At 41.9% G+C, this 22,748-nt stretch overlaps 2 protein-coding genes across 5 annotated transcripts; both read right to left on the bottom strand.

The window, feature by feature from the left end:
• Window positions 1–17: 17 nt before the first annotated feature.
• Window positions 18–15,809, bottom strand: kiaa0513 (KIAA0513). 4 transcript variants are annotated; one of them, XM_079743588.1, is made up of 12 exons: window positions 15,732–15,809; window positions 10,132–10,749; window positions 9,528–9,627; window positions 9,041–9,114; window positions 8,658–8,728; window positions 5,549–5,750; window positions 5,332–5,372; window positions 5,165–5,228; window positions 4,851–4,928; window positions 2,867–2,947; window positions 2,593–2,687; window positions 18–2,255 (listed from the first exon to the last, which is right to left on the bottom strand). In XM_079743588.1, the coding sequence occupies exons 2-12, from the start codon at window positions 10,506–10,508 to the stop codon at window positions 2,206–2,208; spliced, it is 1,233 nt and encodes a 410-aa protein (XP_079599714.1). In that variant the 5' UTR covers window positions 10,509–10,749; window positions 15,732–15,809; the 3' UTR covers window positions 18–2,205. The 4 variants fall into 4 exon arrangements, 3 of the variants coding, with proteins under 3 accessions (XP_079599714.1, XP_079599716.1, XP_079599715.1); XM_079743590.1 differs by having other exon boundaries at window positions 15,728–15,800; XM_079743589.1 differs by having other exon boundaries at window positions 15,742–15,793.
• A 557-nt stretch (window positions 15,810–16,366) lies between these two features.
• Window positions 16,367–22,204, bottom strand: ces3 (carboxylesterase 3; the record flags this gene model as incomplete). The annotated part of the gene is made up of 13 exons (XM_079742962.1): window positions 16,367–16,562; window positions 16,707–16,779; window positions 16,955–17,104; window positions 17,208–17,349; window positions 18,038–18,118; window positions 18,245–18,385; window positions 18,558–18,659; window positions 18,934–19,038; window positions 19,594–19,747; window positions 19,997–20,130; window positions 20,333–20,471; window positions 20,830–21,031; window positions 22,138–22,204. 13 exons carry the CDS (start codon window positions 22,202–22,204, stop codon window positions 16,367–16,369), a joined length of 1,686 nt encoding a protein of 561 aa, XP_079599088.1.
• Between the last annotated feature and the right edge of the window lie 544 nt (window positions 22,205–22,748).

The following is a 22,748-nucleotide window of genomic DNA, read 5'->3' as shown; positions in this document are numbered from 1 at the left end:
AAATTCAGAAAAATTGCCAACCTCAAAAGAACATTTTAATACAGCGCTTGATGCTTGATTCAACATTGGATATCACTGACATTGGCATGCAAATGTAGCTATTGCCTGTCATATCATTGTTTACAAAATACCAAGGACCTCATCTTGACTTCATTTGGTAAGGAAACAATTAAGAGGATAAAAGGTGTCACACGGTTGATGAATGGGCAAGGTTGAATATGACTACTCTCCTCTGGTCCCAGTGTGAAAACTTCAAAAAATAAATATCCAAACCAGAGATCATGCAGCATGCAATGAAAATACAAAAGCCTACCAGCTACGCCCGGTGGATATTGGGTCCCTTCTTCACATTGATCTGAAGGGCCAGACTCTTTCAGTGGTTTTGATTATGGCTTAGTTGGACGGGTCGGTTAAACTCACTAAAGATCCAAGATATCTGAGTGAATATACAGCTCCTACAAAAGTCAAGGACTCCGCAACAAAAACATTGGACGGTTCTTTTAAAACGCGAGCTATAGGAAGATAAATCGTTTATACAAAAGGGTTGCCGAGACGGTCAAATAAGGCTTATAACATCAGAGGTATTAAGGGTCAGTTCACCATAGACAACGTTGAGAGGAATAGACTTGGAAGGCAAACTGGGCTCCATCTGTTACATTGCTGGATGGCAAGGCGCTGAATGATACCCAATGAGTCATATCAGTCAGCTGAAAGGTCACGACATGCATTATCTTACTGCATTCTTAATGATCGTATCATAGAGGCAAAAAGGGAGCACTTGAGTTTCATCTTAATCAGAATAGTCACAAAGATTATGGAAAACATAGGAAATTCGCTCCACAAAGTTTTGGAAAATGCACAGGAAGGAATATACAATAGTGATAACTTAATTACCTCAAAAAATGACAATTTAAAAACAAATATGTATACATTGGTTTGGGTTTTTAAACAGGGACATAGCTTTTTCAACACATTCCGTTTTATAGTGAGATGTACGAGGAGACATGAACTGGAGAAACAATGCTACCGCCTATTGGTAAGATTGAGTAATGCAGTCTAGCCGTCTCAACGGTATTTCACAGGCTATTCTAAATAAATATACATGCACAGTATGGATAATTATTTAGGAACAGCCACTGCCATGCTCCTAATTCTTGGCAATTTTTCTAAATGAAGAGCTCACAATCAAATACAACACTTCTACCCGTCTACAGCTACATGTGTTGATCTGGTTATTCACTAAAGCACAAGCAGTGAGTCTGTTGAAAGACTACACAAATAAAAAGGTATCAAGATGGAAAGGAATGAGGATTCTTAACATTGACCCCGACAAACATGTTAGAAGGTACATGAAAAGGCACTTTGCATGTCCCTATTTTATAAAATAGTCCCTTGCATAAAATAATAACACTAGATCATTTTCTAATGGTCTGTTAGGGTTAAGATATGGTCTTTGGACAGATCAGTTGGTTCATTGTTGTTCAACACAGTTGTGTATAGGTTTGCAACAGCTACTGGGAATGTTAAAATGTATACTGTATACTTGGGGATTAACCTTACAAATAAACATGAACCTGTTGAACCTTTTCTAAAATCCATACTAAGAATATTCACATCAAGCTCACTACATTTTAGAACAGAATAGCAATGGATGGGTTTTGACCTAGAAATACTTGGATATATGAAGTACAACTACTTTCCAGGTCACTAATATAGCATAAGAACAGCAGGATTGACTGGTAGAGAAATTTACCTAATAAAATACAGCCATATTGCCCTAGCCAGCAACATGAAAGCTGAATTTGTCAAAAGGGTCACCCAATACTGGATTCTACATTTATCTATCCAGCTAATACATGCATATTAAGAATGCTGTGACGTAGGCATACCTAAATGCAGTTAACACTATTATCAGAACACACATTGGAGGAACATATAAAGAGTGGTAGTCGAGGAGTGTTGTTGTGATGATGATGATGATGATGATGATGATGATGATGATGATTATGACGATGATAGACAGTCGACTTTCTATTATTGCTCTGGTGGGAGGGAATCAAAAAGGAGTCCGGAGACTTGAAGGAGCGGCTGCTACAAAGCTCTTCACCTTATTGTGTGTGTGTCTGTTTGTGTTGTGTGTCTGTTTGTGTTGTGTGTTATTTATCTGTGTGAGTGTGAGTCTATCAAACATCCAGTAGCGCCCACTCAGTCAGCTGCCATCTTGTCAATGTGGTCACTCAGCAACTTGTTTTGCTCTGTATTGGGGGGGGAGAGAGAGAGAGAGACACACACACACACACACACACACACACACACACACACACACACACTTTACCAGCGGACTAGCCCAGTGTTTGATTAAACACGGTATTGTGAAAAAAAAGCTCACGTAAGTTGTAGGAATCACCGCAACAGAAAATGACATGGACTTATATATATAACCATCTGTATGTTTTGTAGGTTTTTATGAATTGAGACATGAACCTTTTGTTCACCTGTTTCAACCAAATTCAACACAGTAACTGCTCAAGGCTATGTTCAAATGACTCCAGAGTCTGAGATCTATGGATCATGGGGCACTGTGGATCGTACCTTCGTTTAGATTCCCGATGATCGCCTGCTTCTTTAAGAAGTCCTTACAGAGCTTCTTACTGAGGCCAAACTCCAGCATGTTGTGTGTGAAGGTACTGACAAAAAACACACACACATAAACCATCTTAAGGCTTTTAAGATAGAGTTAAGGACAATGTTTCTCCAATCTGATGTAATACAAAAACGCAGCCAAAGGTTGCCTTAACAATCTTCTTTGTCATTTGCTCTGAAGTGCTATTCTTGATTAAGTGGGTACACAGAGTAAACCACTCACCCCAGTTGGCCAAAGGCAATGTTCTCATCCATTTTAGAACTGTCATCCTTCTCCTCCTGAGTCATGTGGCACCACCTCTCCCTGGGAGGGGGGGGGGAGGGAAGAGGGAGGGAGGGAGAGAGATCAAGTGTGAGAGGGAGAGAGACATGGTTTGATTTTTCAATCTTTGATGTTTGATATATCAAAGAGTTGTTAACATCCAATTAACCAATGTTATTGAAATAGCGGAAAAAATAAATACACCAATCATACAAGCGCAAATATATGGAAGCATACACTGAGTTAGTCAAAATCATACATCAAGGGTTATAAACAGAATAACAGCCACAGAATAAATACACAGGGCATTCATTTCTTGCCTCGCATTGTCATGGTTAAGATTCAGAGTAACAGCCAATGCACCAAGAATGACAGAAGAAGGTAAGCATGTAGTGTGTGAAACTCTAAACTGACCAGTTTAGTCACACTCCTACCGCTGTAACTCATCACAAGTGAAATGAAGAAACACATTCTGCATACTGTTACATGACTGGATGGAAGTATGGGATTGTTGAATTGGCAATGTAAATGGGTCTTGATGATGATTGACCCTAACTGAATGTTTAACTGTGAGATGCGATTGTAAACCTGTCCACACTGAAGGTCAAATGTGTAGAATTTATTAGAAACTTGCGATGAGGAGGCAGATTGCGATAGATTCCACTACATTTTTCGCACTACACCTTCAATGTAAACCCTACCATTAATCCCTTAAGGATATACTGTAGTACACAAGCAGCTTCTAATGTCGGAAAACTGAAATGTAAAGGAGCTAGTGTTGCTTTTCTATTCAAGTGTAATGCTATTAAGATGCTCCCGGAGAGAAGATATTTCAAACTTTTACTTCTGCTAGGACATGTCCCATGTCCATGTCACATACATCACTGCAAACTGGGGAGGACCCTGGTGTGGTGAAACAGTGTTTGTTGGTGTGTGGGGGGGGAGGGAGGGAAGAGTTGAACATGCAGCCCAATAGAGACCAAAAGCATGGAATGATATATTGCAGCACTGGTGTGAACATGCCGGAAGCAGAGTCCATTTCCACATCAATTACAGTGTGCTATACTGACCAGGCAAGGCATTCCTTCTACTGTCTCTCTACTTCTAGTACTTGGGTTGGGTTTTGTTGCGATTACGGGTGTGTTAGAAGACTTTAATATTACAATTCCTAGGAAAAAGCCAAACCGTACCCGCCATTGTGCCATGATCGCAGAAGCCAACTGAACATACAAGATATACATACCCACGGCACGTAATCCAAGTGCGAGCGCCGTGATAAAATGGGATTGCAGCAGAGCAACTATGATTCACTAAGAAGCACCCTCAAATTTACGTGCCTTTTTTTGAAAGTCATATCCCGAAATTTTTGAAAACAGCCCTCTGCTCTGCTGCAGGAATGAACTCCTGCCTGATTAATCTTTGCTTGCTATTGTTCCCGTCTTTCTTTAAATTCTCTTTGGCCATTTTATCAGGGAACTATCTCCTCCCCTGTCTCTCCCTCTCTTTAATCTGTTCTCTCTTGCTTTGACTAAAATAGTTTCTGAGGCCGGTGAAGGGACAGGAAGGTCAGACCTCTGGTCTCTCTCCTCCCGTGTTCCCCTGCACCGGGCAGCAAGGCACAAGGAGAGAAAGGGTTAAACTCCCACCATGCAGAGCAGTGAAAAACAGGGCTAAGAGAGAAGAGGAAGAACGTTTTGGAGTCTGAGGTTCAAACAGTAGGGGTTTTAACACACACACACACACACACCCACACACACACACCCACACCCACACCCACACCCACACCCACACACACACTCACTCCTTTAGCAGTCTACCGAGTTAAGAGAACATAATGCAGTAAAAGTTCATACATCTCTTGCCTGTTCCTCCATCCTTTCAGTCTCCCATCCTTCCGTTCACCCATCTGTCCATCCGTCACTCCGTTTCTCCCCTCCTGTCTTACCTTGTGGTGGGAGATCTCTTCTTTCTCTCACAGTCGACAGCATCAAAGAAGGCAGCGTTCCAAAACCTTAATGTGTGCCTGAAAGCAGAGAAAGAGAGAGGAACCATCTCAATATGGTTCATAACCATTACTCCATTTAGTGGAGCACATAAGAAACGTTGCACATGTGTCAAATATCTAGGTGAAAATAAAGAGCATTCGGGATCTATTGCACTACCTGGTGAAAAAGTACACAAAAAGGTGATAAAATTGATGTGCCACTAAGCTCGTTTGTCAAAGTCAGCATGTTTGAAGGCCTTTCCTGGAGTACATACCAGATGGGCTGCTGCTTCAAATGGGTGTACAGGTAAATCTTCTGTTCCTCTGGATTCAAACCGCCTGGAGGGAGGGGGACAAACATAGAAATATCACCCTAAAGTACGAGCATTTCATCTGATTAATGAATAAAAATCTTTATTGAATGTAATGGTATGCATTTTACCTGGTGATTTAGGCTTAGTCTCTGTTGGAGGCTCTGAATCCCTTGATAATAGAGATAGAGATATATATATATATATAGAAAACACAATTCAACCATTGTAAAAAAATAGTAAACTTTCCAAACATTCACAAAAGGCAGAAAACCGCCAACTCAAGCCCACAGGGCAGGGGTTGTCGTCGGGGTTGGTAGAGGGTAACATAGTGAAGTAAGCTCTCACTCTGTCCTGCGCACCGCCGGCCCCCTGAGCTTGCTCTCCAAGCCCCCCAAGAAGCCCCTGACGTCGGGCTTGGGGGTGGTCTTCAGCAGCCGCTCGGCCGCGCCCTTCCTCCCGGTCAGCCAGACGTTGGCCTTGTCCAGATATGAGTCCATGCCTGAGCTGCTGGGCCCCAACAGCTCAGAGGGGGACAGCTGGAACCTCCCTGGATCCATGGAGGGAGGGAGGGAGGGAGGGAGGGAGGGAGGAAGAAGGAGATGGAGGGATGGAGGGAGGGAGGGAGGGAGAATGAGATGGAGGGAGGGAGGAAGAAGGAGATGGAGGGATAGAGGGAGGGAGGGAGGGAGGAAGAAGGAGATGGAGGGAGGGAGGGAGGAAGAAGGAGATGGAGGGATGGAGGGAGGAAGAAGGCGATGGAGGGAGGGAGGGAGGGAGGGAGAAAGAGATGGAGGGATGGAGGGAGGGAGGAAGGAAGAAGGAGATGGAGGGAGGGAGGGAGGAAGAAGGAGATGGAGGGAGGGAGGGAGGGAGGGAGGGAGGGAGGGGAGGGAGGGAGGGAGGGAGGGGAGGGATGGAGGGATGGAGGGAGGGAGGAAGAAGGAGATGGAGGGAGGGAGGGAGGGAGGGATGGGAGGGAGGGAGGGGAGGGATGGAGGGAGGGAGGGAGGGGAGGGATGGAGGGAGGGAGGGAGGGAGGAAGAAGGAGATGGAGGGAGGGAGGGAGGGAGGGAGGGGAGGGATGGAGGGAGGGAGGGAGGGAGGAAGAAGGAGATGGAGGGAGGGAGGGAGGGAGGAAGAAGGAGATGGAGGGAGGGAGGGAGGGAGGGAGGGAGGGGAGGGATGGAGGGAGGGGCATTAGGTGTAAAAGCAAAGGGTTTGTGGTTTAAATATCATGAAGATTTGTATCGAAAAATAGGTCCTTGTAATAAGTAAGGGATAATCACCGAGAGGCAGGGCAATAAACGGTTTGATATGCCCGGCTCGTGGACGGCTTACCTTCCACGAGCCGGGCATATCAAACCGTTTATTGCCCTGCCTTGAGGTGATTATCCCGTTTATTCTACTTCTTGCTTGCTAACATAATAAAACAATTCAAATACTTTAATAATTATGCTTTTTCTTATTTGTATTGCATGCTTATTAAATGTATACTCTGTTTGAGTTCATCTCCCTCAAAAAGCAGTCCCCTTTAATTACGATCGATCAAACATGTTTTGGACACCTCAAAGGGCATTATCCCGCTTATACCATGGTCACTAGCCAATGCAGGGAAAGTAATTAGTTTCTGGTCCCAGTCTTTATATGCCCCGGATTACACATGTTTTTTTCTGGATTTATATGATAATTTTTCATGCAAAGAAAACTAAACATTTTCGTGAAGAAGTTTGATAATGTTAGGTTTTTTCCAAGGGGAGGATAAAAGCATCAAAAGAGGTGAAAACCATTATAAGTTGGGGCACGTGGAGAGTTTCAGTTATGCCGACGGGAAGATTGTCGGTCTTGTCCATGCCAGTTGCAGGGAGTGTGACGGCACATACGAGACATGTAGTCTTTCTCATTGTGTTTTCTCTACAGCCTTTAACTGAACAATTGCACAATAAAGGGTCAAACTCTTGACATGATTTAAATTATAATTTAAATCCACAAACAACATATGTGTAATCCGGGGCATATAAAGACTGGGACCAGAAGATAATTACTTTCTCTCCATTGAAACCCATTCATATTATCGATCTCATAGGTCCCATGGGCTCTACCGGAAGGGGCGTGACTTCACCACTATGAGCCAGAGAGCTAACGTAATGGATTGTACATATTTATAATTCGAAATTCGTCCCAGCCTTTATACCACAGATACTCTAGGGTCTATAGCATATAACCGCGTTGCCTGATTACAGTTTAATTCATATTTCGCAATTTACCAGCTCTCGCTTTGAAGACTAACCACCGCGCCATTCGTTTCAATGGGAATCGCGACGGTCTATACTTTCAACATAAAGTGTACATATTTATAATTTGAAATTCGTCCCAACCTTTATACCACAGATACTATAGGAGTCTGAACAGAAAGTTTGACTGGAACTACTTAGCAGGTGTCCATATATCAGGGATTTATGGACACCCTGCAGCCAATCAGAATCAAGTATTCCAAAAAATACAAGCGGCGTATTGATCTACTATTTGATGACACTGTGCTCAGTCAGCAGCAAGTAGAACCGACAAGTCAGCGGGCAACCTGCCGGGTTAATGCCCTAATGCCAATCAGAATCAAGCATTCTTAAATGAAGTAGAATAAATCCTTATAATGATCAAATCAAAATAAACTTATGTTGTAAAAGCCAGTTTTATACTTAACCCCATTTGCGGTGTTATACTTAACACCGCAAATGGGTTGTTTAATGCATTTATTTTGAAGAAGCCAAGGGTCAAATCCAGATAGAAACAGGAAAAACAATGTTGTCAATTTCTGGGTGACTGCATTGTGCTTGCACAGCTCTCCCAGATGATTGCATGTGGAACGTCCATTGTGTTTCAAGGAAATAAAGAAAAACGCAGGCAACTCCCTTCAAGTCAATAACAGGAGTCACATGGCAAAATGCCAAAGGATGTCGCAAGATCTCTTTTTATGTCTTTCACCATAATTTTTTGTGAGCGAGATTATGAAACACATATCTACTTATTCATGTAGCCTACTTTTGAGCTACAAAATATCAGGCTTGTATTTCTAAGATAAATACAAATGAAAATGCATGAACAGGAAAAGACCTGATTCAAGACTTCAATAGACCTAGAGGGTTTCAGTAGATCATTATGATGACCTACATCAGGAACTCAAACCCCAAACAGGTGTACAGCAAACATCATACTGGCTGTAAATTGGATTGGGTTCACTATGCTATCATGTGTATACATGCTATTGATTAGGGAATATAGGATTTTTTTCACATTGCAGCTGAAGAATACTTCATAATATTTAAGCGCATTTCTTAGCTTCATGGTCTTTATTATTATGTTACCAATGCACTGGTAGTGTGATATACACAATTGACTTACTTACAATTCAGTGGATATGATGCTTAAAAACATTGAAAGCAGTGCGTCAGAGCCTTACCAATGTGGTAGTATGTGAAACACATGGTCATGAGATTCTTGGCAGGGCTGTAGTCATCCATCTGGTAGCATCTACAACCCAAATCGTTTCCTCTACGTTAAAATGGCAGTTACCAAGCAACACATTAGCAAACACATGCTAATCTCACCTTTGCTGACTCAAACAATAACCAAATGCCATACCTTCGGATCATCCCAGAAATAACAATAACCAAAACAATAATAATAACATTATTATTATGAAGTATTAAATCAAATATGTTTGGAAAAATCTGTTAATATCTGATTTTTTTGTCACATGTGTGAATGGTTGGTTATCCATAACAACGATTTAGCCACGCCATGAACAAACAAACAAGAAAACAGCCCTCGGCCTGTACTTACTCAAAGAGAGCCACAGCAAATGACTGCACAAGTCTGTAGAAGGTTGCCTCACTCACACATTTAGAGTTGCAGCGCTGCAAGACATAATATTGGACACAAACAGTTCCCATGTGTGCCGTGGGAACAGATTTATGTTGTGAGGGACAATCATAATCCATCAGATTTATATTTTATATTGAGAATTCTTCTCATTTAATGATTAAAGGGCACTTTCCATGTGTCATAAAATATGTTTTTTTTTAAAAGGTATCTGACAGGGTTTTACTCCAGACCATACAAGATAATAAAGCACAATAATGCCAAATGAGGACCTATTTTATTTTTATGTAAACAAACAGATCTCCATTAAATAGATAGGCATTGTACGGTTTATATTTTCTGCTTTGTAGCAATAACCATTCAATGGTCAATTCTGACAGAGCAGCACAGACATCAGGCTGGAAAGCGGTGTTGTCAACCATTTCTCTGGGCTTGCTCATATGTTTACCTGTGCACTGACGTATTTGGCAAACCACTCCCTTCCTTTGCCGTTCTCTCCGCTGCACAGTTCCCCAAAACGAGCCTTCTCCTCCTGGGCAAAGTCCTCTCTGGGCAAACATGAGGAACAGAAAGAGAGGAGCATCAATTCATCATCATGGATGACCAAATCCCTTCCAGAGACAGTACCAACTACCATCTATCTATATATTGTATATAAAAAAAATCGTTATAATATATGTATATTGGGGGCTTAGTACACATTGTACATGGTTCACTACTTATTGGGAAGTTTACCTATGCAAAACACCGTCAAGCAATAAGTATCAGAAACTATGCAAAATGTGACTCAGAGACAGCATAAAGGTCAGAGAAGTAAACACAGATACCTACAAAGACCGCCATGACAAACACTTTACTTCATCTACTAAGCAAGCACTTAGCACGTTTTACCTGAGTCAGGAAAAAGCTATACCACAATTAACACAGGCAAATAAAGACAGATGATAAAGACCCCTAATATGGCAATAATTGTAATTGTGACTATTGGAAGTAATTTCATTTAATATAATGAAAGTATTGCGCACACACACACACGTTACTTGTATACTTACTTTCCGTTAAATATCTTCTCCACATAGGCCTTCATGAACTCCCGCCTCTCCACTGTGTCTGCGTTCTGCTCCTCGCCACTGTGATTGGACGAGGACGATGTCCGTCGAAGCTCCCACCGGTTGGAGGCTGGGTCCATGTCATTTTCGCTGTCTGCCGACTCTGTGGCGTCACTCTGGCTCTCCCCGTCCTCCTGACTCCGCTGGTCTGGCTGCTGGTGGGGGCTGCGGCCTGCAGGGACCAGGGGCTCTGGTAAAGCGGCCCCTGTGTAGGGGGCCGGGTCTGGGGAGAAAATGTTGTGACCTCCATCCCTGGTCAGCGCCGGGGCTCCTGACGGCAGGTCAAGGTCTAGGAGGTTGCTCACTGCGACGGACTCCATTTCCAAAGGCCGAGTGGCCCGTCTGTAGCTCAGCAGTGTCCTGTTGTCCAGCTACTGGGTGCTCCGCATGCACATGGAGCAGGAGGGCTGGGGGAAGGGGGGGGGGGGGGGGGGGGGGGGGGGGGCAGAACGTAGTCCTCCAGAACAGGGGTAGGATGAAGGGTCGTGGGGATGAGGAGCCAGACCTTGAACAAGCTACATCTTCCCCCAAAACAGGGGCGCCGATATTCACTCCCAGGCCCTTTCGAGAGAAGAGGGGGAAATGACGGTTCTAAATTCAGCTCATACACATGAAGCACACTGTTCCTGCATGCTTAACGCTACTGGTTGTGTTTGATTGGACATCATGGAATGGCCAATCAGAGATTTTTTTGAGGTTTCTGACTGTTATAGTGTCATTGAAACCTCTTTATGCAGCGTTTCCTCCATGCTATGTCTTTACCGCAGTGTTTTGGACAACGGAGCAGAAGAGAACCGAGAACTTGTCCATCTGACCAATACTTCATGATGCAATAACAGAATTTTTCAGCAGGTGGATAGACACTGACAAAATGTGTTTGTCAAGTATATATAGCTGCATATAAGAGTGGGGGGATTAGCTAATGAGGTAGAGAAACACATTTTATACTGGTTTTATAGATAGCATGAAAGCTGCTACAACCACACTTTAACCTATTTAAGCCCAGTTTTATTCTTTAGTTTATGTTGACTCACTAATCAAGCCAAAACAATTATGTGCAAATAAATATTGAATATGGACTGACTATCCAAATCAACTATGGCATAATATTATTCACTTTAGCTTTTTGTTATTCACAGACAAAAGCTTTGCAAAGACTTGCAGACTTCCTGCAAACAACAGTGTATAATTCAATACACGACAAACCACAAGCAAACGGAAATATAAGCGACCTCAGACATATAAAAGGATTTCTAACATTATCCTGTCAAAATAGATGCAACTGACACCACAATTCTGCATGCCCGCTACAATCATTCTTGTTTTAGTTTAGAGGTAAACTAAATAACAAATTAAGGGATACCATTTTCACAGATCATTTACATTTGAACAAACTGTACAGTGCTTACAGCAAAGTTGGAATGAGGCAATTGAAACGTGAGACTTTCAAAAAAGTTTAAACAAACATTTAGTTAAACATTGTTCTTGCATTTAATTGTGGAATGTTTTATAGCTACTTGTATATGGGGTAGTGCTAGGTGAAGTCACACCCCATTCCCCCAAACATCCAATCACTAGCAGGGATGAAAACAACCAGCAGTACTCAGCTGTACTCAGCAGCTTCCCAAAAAGCGCTGTTGACTACTGCTGTCCTGCTAATCTACTTAAGCTTCCCTACCAGGGGGAAAGAATGGCATTCTGTTACAGCTACAAAGAGTAGGCTTTGGTTTCATGTCAGCATTGTTGTACCCCAAGAAACCCACGGGTACAGTGCACCCAAGAACCCCTCAAGCGTGGTCTCATGAGACATGGGTACTGTTATATAATACGGTCTTCAAAGATCTTAACCCAGTGAGGTTCATGCACGAATGGGCAAGCAGTCACGCACCCGCATGCATACACACAATTGCTTCATTCGCTTCCTTCATCTTACAATGTCTTATTGTCAATAAAACCGGTTGTTTCCTTAAAAAGTAATAAACAACAGGTCATATTTGGCAGGGCAATAGCCTACGCGAGATTGACCCATCGCCCATGTCTTGCAAGTCATGTCCATGTTTTTGTGCAATCTACGGTCTAGATTGGATTAAAACATGCATGGGGAAATGCTCTCTATTGCAAGAACACTCTTGCTTAACCAACATGTTGAGAAAATCACAGCTTTGCCGTATTATTGTCTGCGATTATGCAAGTATTTATCAAAAACAAAAAAGGGCTCAGCAGATTTGCGTGAGAACCTGCAATTCTACTCTTCTTTGTTTCCAATGTCTGTGTTTTAGTGCTGCAAGGTCACCGACATACCCACAGACCCCCATACAACCCTGGCCTGTACAGCTCAGCCTTCTGCGCTGGACAGGATTATATCACTATGTCAGCTGCACTTAACTACGCAATATCAAGGACCAGTGCACAGAGAGATGGGGGAGGACATAACGACACCTAAAGAGGAGATAAAAGAGAGACAGAATGCTGGATCAAACCCACCACTGGCTCAATAAGAATTTTCCAGAACTGTTGTTGTGCTAATATATACAACAACCAATACATCAACAGCTACTATAATATGAAATGTCTTGGTTAGTGAGGAGGTTATTTATTTAAACAGTCTTTAAAGACTTCCATGAGGTCAACATTGCTGTGCCCTCCTCCCAACTAACATTAGAGGAAGTATAAACACCTTCATATTTGCTAGACCCCATTTTTAGAGGCATCTTCCTAGGACAAACAAAATATCCTAAAACTAAATGTAGCTCTAATACATGTAAGCACCAGGTCGCGCCTAGTAGACTACACTAGCGAAGATAAGTCTACTACCTGTGGCATAAAACAAGCTGATCTGGAACTAGTGTTAGTACACGAGTATCTGGCCAACACACGATTCAACATGACAAGACCTCACTAGACTCATACACCCTTCCAGGCTCCAGGGTTAATCTGTGTCGGCCAGGGATGTAAGCTAACAAGCAGAGGACACAACATCACCATAAATCTGCTCATCCAGCTGAATTAAAAGTGATCCGACACATTTAGTATGAGGCACCATTTTAGATTGCAGCTAATATTTAGTAAAATTCTGATTACAATATGCTTTTTATATATTCTTAATGTTTTATGGTGAATTTCTATTACATTTTGGAACACAATGGAATGTTACTTCTAATGAAAGATATCTTATTCTTACACTATAGTCTGATTAAAAACATGGAGGCCAGCTGCATGGCTACATCATTTAACCTTCACAGCATGACCAACAAGAGAACCAGATGACCTTTACAACTTGCCATTACATGCAATAGCGGCGATGTGACAGGAGGTAGTAGCAGATAGCAGATAGGGATAAGAACCTTAGATCATGATGGACACACTGATTTATGATGCAAAAGAGAAAAAAATGGTACATTTCTTCCATGAAAATCTCTGACAATTTTAAAAGTGAGAAAGTGAGACTGACTGGTTAAGGTTCCCTCACAAACCCAAACACAGGGTCACCTTGCCAGAGCTATTGGTGGTGGTTGGCTGTTGTTGGATTAAGTTATTTGTTGACAAACTTTTGGACAACATCCAATATTGTGGTGTGGGTGTTCTTTTCTGGGCAGTGTGCTTTCACTTTGATATACTTCACATTGCTTCCTTTATACGACAACATTCACAATAATTTAAATAAGACATCTTTGCAATATAATATTTAAGATATAAAATGACTTATTATAATAATATAATAATTCTTGCATTCATGCTGGTGAAGTATGGGCTCTTTTGATGAGACTACACAACATATTCAGCACATTGACAGCTGTATGCGGTCAAAGAAAGTCTGGCGATGTGTAACCTTGGTAATTGAGTAACAGGACAACCATGTTTGCATCATTTGACTCAAAAATAAAAAGCTAGCTAACAAAGATACAGAGTTACAAGTAAAGAGATAACCAGTGCCAATTAAAATGGCAAGAAGACTTGAGGGGTGGAAGTTGGAGGAAGTCCATTTCCCTCATGTCCAACTCCTGATAACAGTCCCTGCTATCAAGTGTGTACACACATCCAGCACAGACAACATTCCCTTTAAGCCAAAAATAGCTCTGTTTTATCAACTCTACGATAGCCAGCACATTATATTGTATATTATACTATATAGGCCTATTGGTAATGGTGAAAGAGGGCTCATGTCTAAACGTGGTACACAACTATTTAGGGGACACTGTAGCTTAATAATTTAATATACCAAATATTTTAAAGTTTAGGGTTCGGGTTCACCACATTTTACAAGAGCTCTGTTTGTCTTTGTTAGACTCTTTCAACATAATTAGGTAAACATAAACAGTTTCCCTCATTACAATCAACACTTTTTGCTTGAGCAAAAAAAGAAAGAAATATGAGAACTTCCGGATGAATAAGATCAACTTTTTATACTCTAGTATACATGGCTTTACTGGAGACAACACACATAGCTACTCTACACACTTGAAAGCTGATCAACATTTCTCATCATGAAAAAAACAACCAACAGCAGGGAGCTCTGCAGGCTACAACAGCAGCATCCCAGAAAGTGCTGTTGATACTACGCACCGCAGAGCTGTCCTTGAGCTAATCCACTTAAGCTTCCTTATCAGGGGCACAGTGTGGTCGTCTGGTATAGCTACCTGTAAACAGTGATGTACCCCCACAAACACACATGGACACTGCAGGCTCGCACACATGCCATGTACGTTCCCCTCAAGTTTGGTCTGATGAGACGTGGGTACCGTTATATAATACGGTCTTCAAATATTATAACCCAGTGAGATTCATGCATGAATGGACAAGTGGACACACACACACACACACACACACACACACACACACACACACACACACACACACACACACACACACTTTACTTAATTTCGTTTTCTGTTATTGTCAATACGACTTGAAATTTCTTTAAAAAGTAACCAACCACGGGGCATTTGCCTGCCCTGGATTGACCGGTTGCCCAGGTATGTTTTCATGCAGATTACGATAGAGATAGGCAATAACGCATGTATGTGGCAAAAATGATGACAATAGGAGACCTTGCTAATCAACAATAACTTTTTTATACTGGAGTACATGCATGATTTGAAAGGCGACAACCCACATCGCTGCTCTACGCACTTAACAGCAGATCAATGATTCCTCATCAGGAAGAACAACAGCCACATACAGAAGCGGTCTTCATATAGCCCTCCTTCATGCTACAGCAGCAACAAACGCCACTAAACAAACACAACAATAGGCTGACGTTTCCTGTAACATAATGCACGGTGTGCCAGTGCTTCACATTTAAACGCCTATCGGACCGGGACCATCTAAAAAAATGACTATCACGAAACCAGTGAACTTGGAGCAACTGATAACGATTGATGACTAATCATTGATTCAGACTATTTTAAATGCGAAACATAAGGAGAACGGGCAGCGAAAATAGTATGCTAACGTGACGTAAGGATTAATGTCCCCGTTGACGGCGTTAAAAGAGCATATACTAGTTAAAGACATTTAGATATAATAATGACATCTCTACCTACTCAAGCGTACCAGGTAGCGGTGAAGATGTGGTCTGGTGTTCGGAACCCTCCTGTGTGCGTCGTTTAGCTCAGTACGCCGATGTGCGCATGTTCAGATCAAAGAAAATGTGACGTTGGGGAACCCAATGACGTCGCAGAACGTCTTCCAATGAGAAATCGTTTGACAAGTGAGTGCGATATGATACTATTTAAGACATGATAGAAGATATAATATGATATAATAATATAATACAATACTATAACATAATATCATATTACATTATGATAACATATTACAATATCTATATATAATACGTGTTTTTTTAGTTGTCAATTAGTTATAAAAATCCAACAGATGAAGTAGAATCACCAAAAGGTGTAGTGGATTACTTTTGGGAAGAATATGAACTGCAATTCACCATCCTCTTTTACATTCCTTTCCTTCAAAAAGTCATTAACAAAAGCTTTTGCATTGACCTGGGTTAAATAATATTCCTTGCAGTTGTGGTAGATGGAAGAAGTATGAAACATTTCTTGGAATGGACCCTAGAAAGCATGCCATTCCATACACAAAATGTCTAGCAATTTATGACAGAGAACACATGAACCAGAATTCCAGGATCCGTTATGCTAGCTAACTTCAAAAGCACCAGTGATTAATTTCCTGTGCTGGCTGCTGCTGCTGCGGCTATTGCTAAGTCTTGCATCTTCTGAGGCAGAGTGACCCTAGCAAAGTTCATCTTCTCAAACTTCAATTTTTCTTTCACAGTCTGCTTTAGGCCCAGCTCCATGTATTCTTGCTTCAGGTTGTCATACTGAGGCCACTGCACCAGCCCAGGGCCATTAGGAGAGCTGAAGTTGAACAACAGTTAATAGAATGATATTCTTATATATATGTGAGCTACCCCAAAGGCAACTATGCAACTTTGTTTTGTACAGGACAAAGACTACTAGCAGTGGATATGCATTCATCAATGTTCAAAAAGTTCTACCTACCCAGTGCGGGCAAAGTTACCCCAATAGGACATCATGGTCCTACAAAGCATGTCCTCCTCTGTGGTGATTGTGCCTGTAAACACGGCATTTTAACATTATATTTATTTATCTGTAGTTCCACAGAAAACATATATTTCATGTAAATATAGATCTAGATGCTGGAGAAAAAAAGTGTACCTAAATGAACAGCTAACAAGAGAATAGTACACATCTTATGGATTTATTCACTCAGTGTACAGCATACATACCTGTGATCTTTATATGCCCGTTCCAGAAGCATCCACCAAACATGAATCCCACCTCATCCGCATGGTCGGCCTTCACAAAGCTGGGCCTGGTCAGGTTGTGCACCTCTGGACGGTGAATAAACTCATACAAGTACACTGGAACGCCGGCATCTGAGGATCACAAAGCCAGAGAACAGCTCAACACTATGGCCCTCTTGTTCTTTCTGGTGCTTTCTGTGTGTGTTTCAGGGCAGTCCGGACTTGTAAGAGTGACCTCTGTGGTAGCCAGCAACGCCGAGGACAGGGATTGTCATCAATATGTCCCCAAGGATCTCGGTGAAGCCGTCTCGGATGTCCTCCGGAGTTTGGGCACCTTTCAGATATTCATCTGCGATCAAGGAATTGGCAAATGTTGCCTGGAAGGGAAGGGAATAAAGGAGGCTTGTTTGGTAAATGGCTCTCCGGAAATGTGAAACGCAAACAGTTGGCTTGCAGGCAAATAACCGATTCATGACTTAGTGTGAGCATTCATGAAATGTTGAATAACGTGGATTCCATTCCCACAACTAATAATCTCCTCCCGACTGAACTCCAAGTGAATTAAACGACTACAATTTCAATCTCATTCTAGCATTTAAATTGCAGCTATTATGTGTCATATTTGGGTTCTTATAGTGCTGCACGATTATGACAAAAATGTTGATTGCGATTATTTTGCACAATATTGTGATTGAGATTCTCCTTTGCAATTTTAAGAATATGGATTCAATTAATATTCCATGGTGGCTAATAGATAAAAAACAACCACCATTGTAAAGCCATTACTGAGTTGTAACGGTCGTACAAAATCGTATTTTATTATGTTTTTATATGCTTTCATTTATTATTATTATTGTTATTATTATTATTATTATTATTATTATTATTATTATTATTATTATTATTATTATATTATTATTTGGTTATATAATTGAAAATTTTCATGATAAGCTAATTGCATTGGTCAAAATCCCAGCTGTAAATTGATATGCAATTAATTGTGAAACCCTACAAAATATATAATTGTATAATTGCGTAGTTCCTGTAAACTATTGTGTGACTGACCCCTGGTGGATTGAAAAGGTTCATCACAGCCAGCACCCTCTCTCTGCTCATGCCGTTTTGCCAGCCAGGAGGCGCAAAAGTCTAGAGTGGTGAACGACGAAAGAATAAAATAAATGGTTAACAGGCTGACAACATGGACACCTTGGAGGATCAACTGAATCTATTTAGAGATGTGTGCCATGGGGTTGTCCACTTGGAGGTAGTCACATTAGGCAGGATCCATCCAAACTCATGATTGGTCAATCCCAACATCACAGGAATCTTCATCATCTCTTTATTTTTCAGCAGCTCTTCAGCAACATCAGTCAGAAACATCCCATCAACCGTTCCTCCAAGATACACCTTCATCTGAACAGAGGCGAGGCCATTATAAACTTTATGAAGACCACAACGAGGGACAACGGACAAGGATGTTGCATGCTTGCCACTTTGTGGGTAAATAATGAATTGCATTGTAATTCATGTGATTCAAAATGTCGTTTTGTGTATCTGTCGGTGTGGTCTTACTGAGTAACCTTACCTTTTTGGTAGCATCAATTAGCTCCTGTTGACTTTTCCCCCTGAAACAGCCAACTAACTGCTCAGTATCAGCGTAGTCACAGCCTGTCAGGTTAGCCACAATCTGTGTATTTGGGCGGCAGACACATACACCAAGCTGATATTAAACTTCCTGCATTATTTACATGACAAAATAGATTCTTATTTTAAAAAATAAATATAATGTAGAAGGAGAAATATTACTGAAATTGCAATTCTCTGGTAAATGTATGAACGTTGTATGCATAGGATTATGGTTAAAAAGAGGATTCACATGGCAAAAATATTGATAAATATATTGAATGTATCAGTTTTATTAAGCAATGTGTTCAATAAGTAGTATCTTATTTATGGCATACCTTGGTTTGTTCCATTGGCTGATTTGAAGTATATTTTCCCAGTGTGGCTACTCCACTCTGGAATACTGCCTTATGAAATAGTCCATTGGATAGGGGTGAAAGGGTCTGTTGGAAATAAGGCAACACATGGATCTGTATATTTAATCACTTAAATTTCATGAGTAGGCAGGATCCAACTGATAAGTTATGTATACAACATTAACCATCTTTATACAGTGGCAAAATTGTGTTCAACTTAATTAGTAACAGAAACCAATCCCTCATTAAACTCATTAAAAGTGGCCCAGGTACGTTCTACCTCAGACGTTAGGATTCGGGAACTCTCGCACAAATTCATGGTCCTACACTCTAAACTGTTTACAGATCAACTTAACAGTGATATGAGTAAATAATAATAATAAAAAAACTACAATCCGAAAAAGACTAAATTGGGACTCAATTCTAAATTAGGTCTTGGACAAGTGCATGCAACAGTGCTTTTAGTAATTGATAATAATGAACTACAATCAAATATAGACTTCAACCTGGGGAAGGACAAACAGAGGCGCTGTGGGAAAGTCCCTGCTGGCTAGCAAGCTTTCAAAGAAAGCATTTAAGCACACATGTTAACACAAGTTGGCCACATAAAAGCCTGCATTGTCATTTCAAGGGCGACATTACCAGGATGGATGCACTGATGCCTCCTGCTGAGACCCCAGCGATGGTCACTGACCCAGGGTCTCCCCCAAAGGCCTCAATGTTCTCCTGCACCCACTTCAGGGCTTCGAGCTGGTCCAAGAACCCCCAGTTTCCCCAGGCATGCTCATCTCCAGTGCTTTAAAGAAGAGGGAACAACAGAAACTTGTTAAGATATACCATCCATTCTCTCTCTAGCCCCCACCCTTTCACTCCCCAACTTTCTTTCTCTCTCTCTCTCTCTCTCTCTATCTGTCTTCACGAACCCACCCACACACACACGCACGCACGCACGCACACACACACACACACACACACACACATTGAGGTCATAACGTGACAAGCATCCCAAAACAACAACTTTTTTTGAGCACACTTTTTTCAGTACCTCAGGAACCCGAGAATTCCCAGGCGATATTGGATCAAGACCACCACCATGTTTTCATAGACTGCCAATGGAGAGCCGTCGCTCTGAGAGGCCGCCCCGATGGTCAAGCCCCCACCATGGATCCACAACATCACCTTGGCAACGACATCGAAACACAAGAGTCTCTTTCTGTTCTTTTTTCTTGGTAATCATTTTAGACAGAAAGACAGCGGGAGAGATTCTGATCTACACAATCAATTTCAGAGCAACCAAATAGCAGAGGTCATTGCATTTTTTTGAAAAGCAATACCCTAGACTGGACATCTAGCCTCTCAGTCTGTAGGAGGACTGACTTACAGGCAGCTTGTCCCCTGCTACCACGCCGGCCGGCGTGTAGACGTTCAGATAGAGACAGTCTTCTGATACCTCTGGTGATGTGACCTTCATGGACATAATCTTAGACACCAGAGAAACAAAGGCTGGGTCCTGAATACACCTAGATTTTAGAGAGAGAGAGAGAGAGAGAGAGAGAGGAGGGAATTATAACATGCCAATAATATTTGTATTTCTCCTTACGCAGTTACACTTTAAAGGGCTTCACAGGCCGATGTTAAGTTGAGAATGAGAACCAAGACAGACGGACAGGAAAAGAAAACATCAGCAAGAAAAACCAGGGAAGAGAAGCAAAATAGGGAAAGGCCATGAGTGTTCTAGAGAGGACGACAGAGTGATAGAGTGGAAGAAGAAGGAGCGAGCAGCGGAACAGAGGGAGAGAACTGGGTGGTCCGGACATGCTGAACAACAGAGCCAGCGACCTAGATCCCGGTCGGTTCATCATGCTGCAGCCCACTCACATTGGAGGCTGCCGTGTGCCGTCCCTCTCCCCCTCCCAGGCCTCCGCCGGCTGGGGGTTAGCCAGGCGCAGGGGCCCCACTGGAGGTCGGGCAAAGGGGATTCCCAGGTACTGCTGCGCTCTTGCCTCTGTGCCCTTCACGGACATGTAACCACCCCGGACTTTGCCATTTTTCAAGGACACCAAAGGTCCCTCTGTCCCTGCTGGGAAAACCACACAGTGATATTGTTAGACCATGACAGCTTGATTAGGGAAATGATTGGTGTAGGAAGAACACAAACTGAATGACGTCAACTGGCTGATTTGAAAAGAGATAACGAGAACCTACTGTTAGTCATACATATTTTTTTAGTACATGAGCATGACATAATCTGCCGCTCAACTACCTCCTATTAAGAATTACTATAGTTTGGCAGGGGTTAGGAAATAATTATTGATGGCAGAATACTTTGCCAGTTTGCTCACTTTTCTCCAACCAAGTTGTGCAGAAGAGATTGAGAAGACAAAAAAAAACCACACCATCAGCCTCTAATGTATTGTACAACACATTCCTCCATTGTTTTCGCTAGTGAATATCTGGAAAATCTATTTATTTTCATCAAGTCACTGGGGTGCAACAGTGCTGATCCTACCGCTTTACACATGTAGACAGACCTGCGATCATCCGTGGCAGTTATGAGGGGGTAACAGGGGGCCGTGCCCTCTGCCCCCCCCCTAAATGTGGCGCTCGAAACAATGATTATAGATCATTTTGGGCAAATGATGATACAAAGACCACAGTATGACATAAGAGGAACACCATGGTTACCCAACACATCTTCTACTCTGGTGGTTAACCTACTATTTTTTTTTTTTAATAATTTGCTTTCTGAAATTATTTGGTATCTTAAGTTCTTCAAAAAGCAGAAGCAAGCTGTCTCCATATCTATTTTTTGTTTGACTTCAAATGGCGATTGTTTTAATCCCTTTTAGTTTGAACATTACATGTTCTACTTAGTTCCTCCGATGGATCTCATCTGTGTTGGATGGTTGTATGGAGATAAGGTTTCCCCTCAAATCCAAACAATTTACTGCATTCATGATTCAATCAGCAAAACATTTTTAAAATAGACACAAAAAAAGCACCCCAATCCTTACAAAAAGCCAGCCTGAGGACCACGTCGTTGAATGGTATTTTCTTTTGGGCCCTGTAATAGACAAACTATCCCAAGCCTGGCCTCCCCAGTTGAAATAGTCATTTCAATAAGAAATCCCTATTTCTCAACACAATGGGTATTTAGATTTATGTCTTGAAATAATATATTCTTACCTGGTGCACCCAGCGCCAGAAGTGTAAAGGTGCTGAACAGGTAAACAGTTGACAGCACTGTGCACATCCTGGCTTCTAGCTGAGACACAGAGGAGTATGAAGACTCTGAGTAGCAAGTCTCTATCCCCCTCTGTTCCTTGAGGCTCCGCCCCTTTTACCATACACACACACACAGAAAAACACACACACACACACACACACACACACACCTACATGCACACACACACACACACACACACACACACACACACACACACACACACACAGCACACACACACACACACACACACACACATACACACACACACATGGGCGCACGCCGCACACACACATGCGAACATGCGCACACACAAACAGGCACAAACAGCCACATCTACAGAATGAAATTGAAATAACACACCAAGGTTTTAGTGACCAATGCTGACGATGGGATTGATATACGTAGTACACAAACTATCATGTGTCATGTATCACCCTCATGTTTACCACAATAACACATTCTCTATCTGCTCCACAAAAACAAGGAATACTTAAAAAACAATAAGTCACAAGCACAACTCAGCAGAAAAATGAAGACAATTCATTGATTTAACATCCACCAGTAGGACTCT

Source organism: Pollachius pollachius (genome assembly GCF_949987615.1).
Source record: "Pollachius pollachius genome assembly, chromosome: 9".
NCBI lineage: Eukaryota > Metazoa > Chordata > Actinopteri > Gadiformes > Gadidae > Pollachius > Pollachius pollachius.
Note: the sequence above shows the minus strand (reverse complement) of the source record. Positions and strands in the feature narration are given on the sequence as shown.

Coding starts and splice junctions, on each gene's coding strand:
- kiaa0513 (XM_079743588.1), bottom strand. CDS start 10,508: ATGGAGTCCGTCGCAGTGAGCAACCTCCTAGACCTTGACCTGCCGTCA. Junction 9,628..10,131: donor GAGAAGATATTTAACGGAAA/GTAAGTATACAA, acceptor ATGTTTGCCCAG/AGAGGACTTTGCCCAGGAGG. Junction 4,929..5,164: donor TTGAAGCAGCAGCCCATCTG/GTATGTACTCCA, acceptor CTCTGCTTTCAG/GCACACATTAAGGTTTTGGA.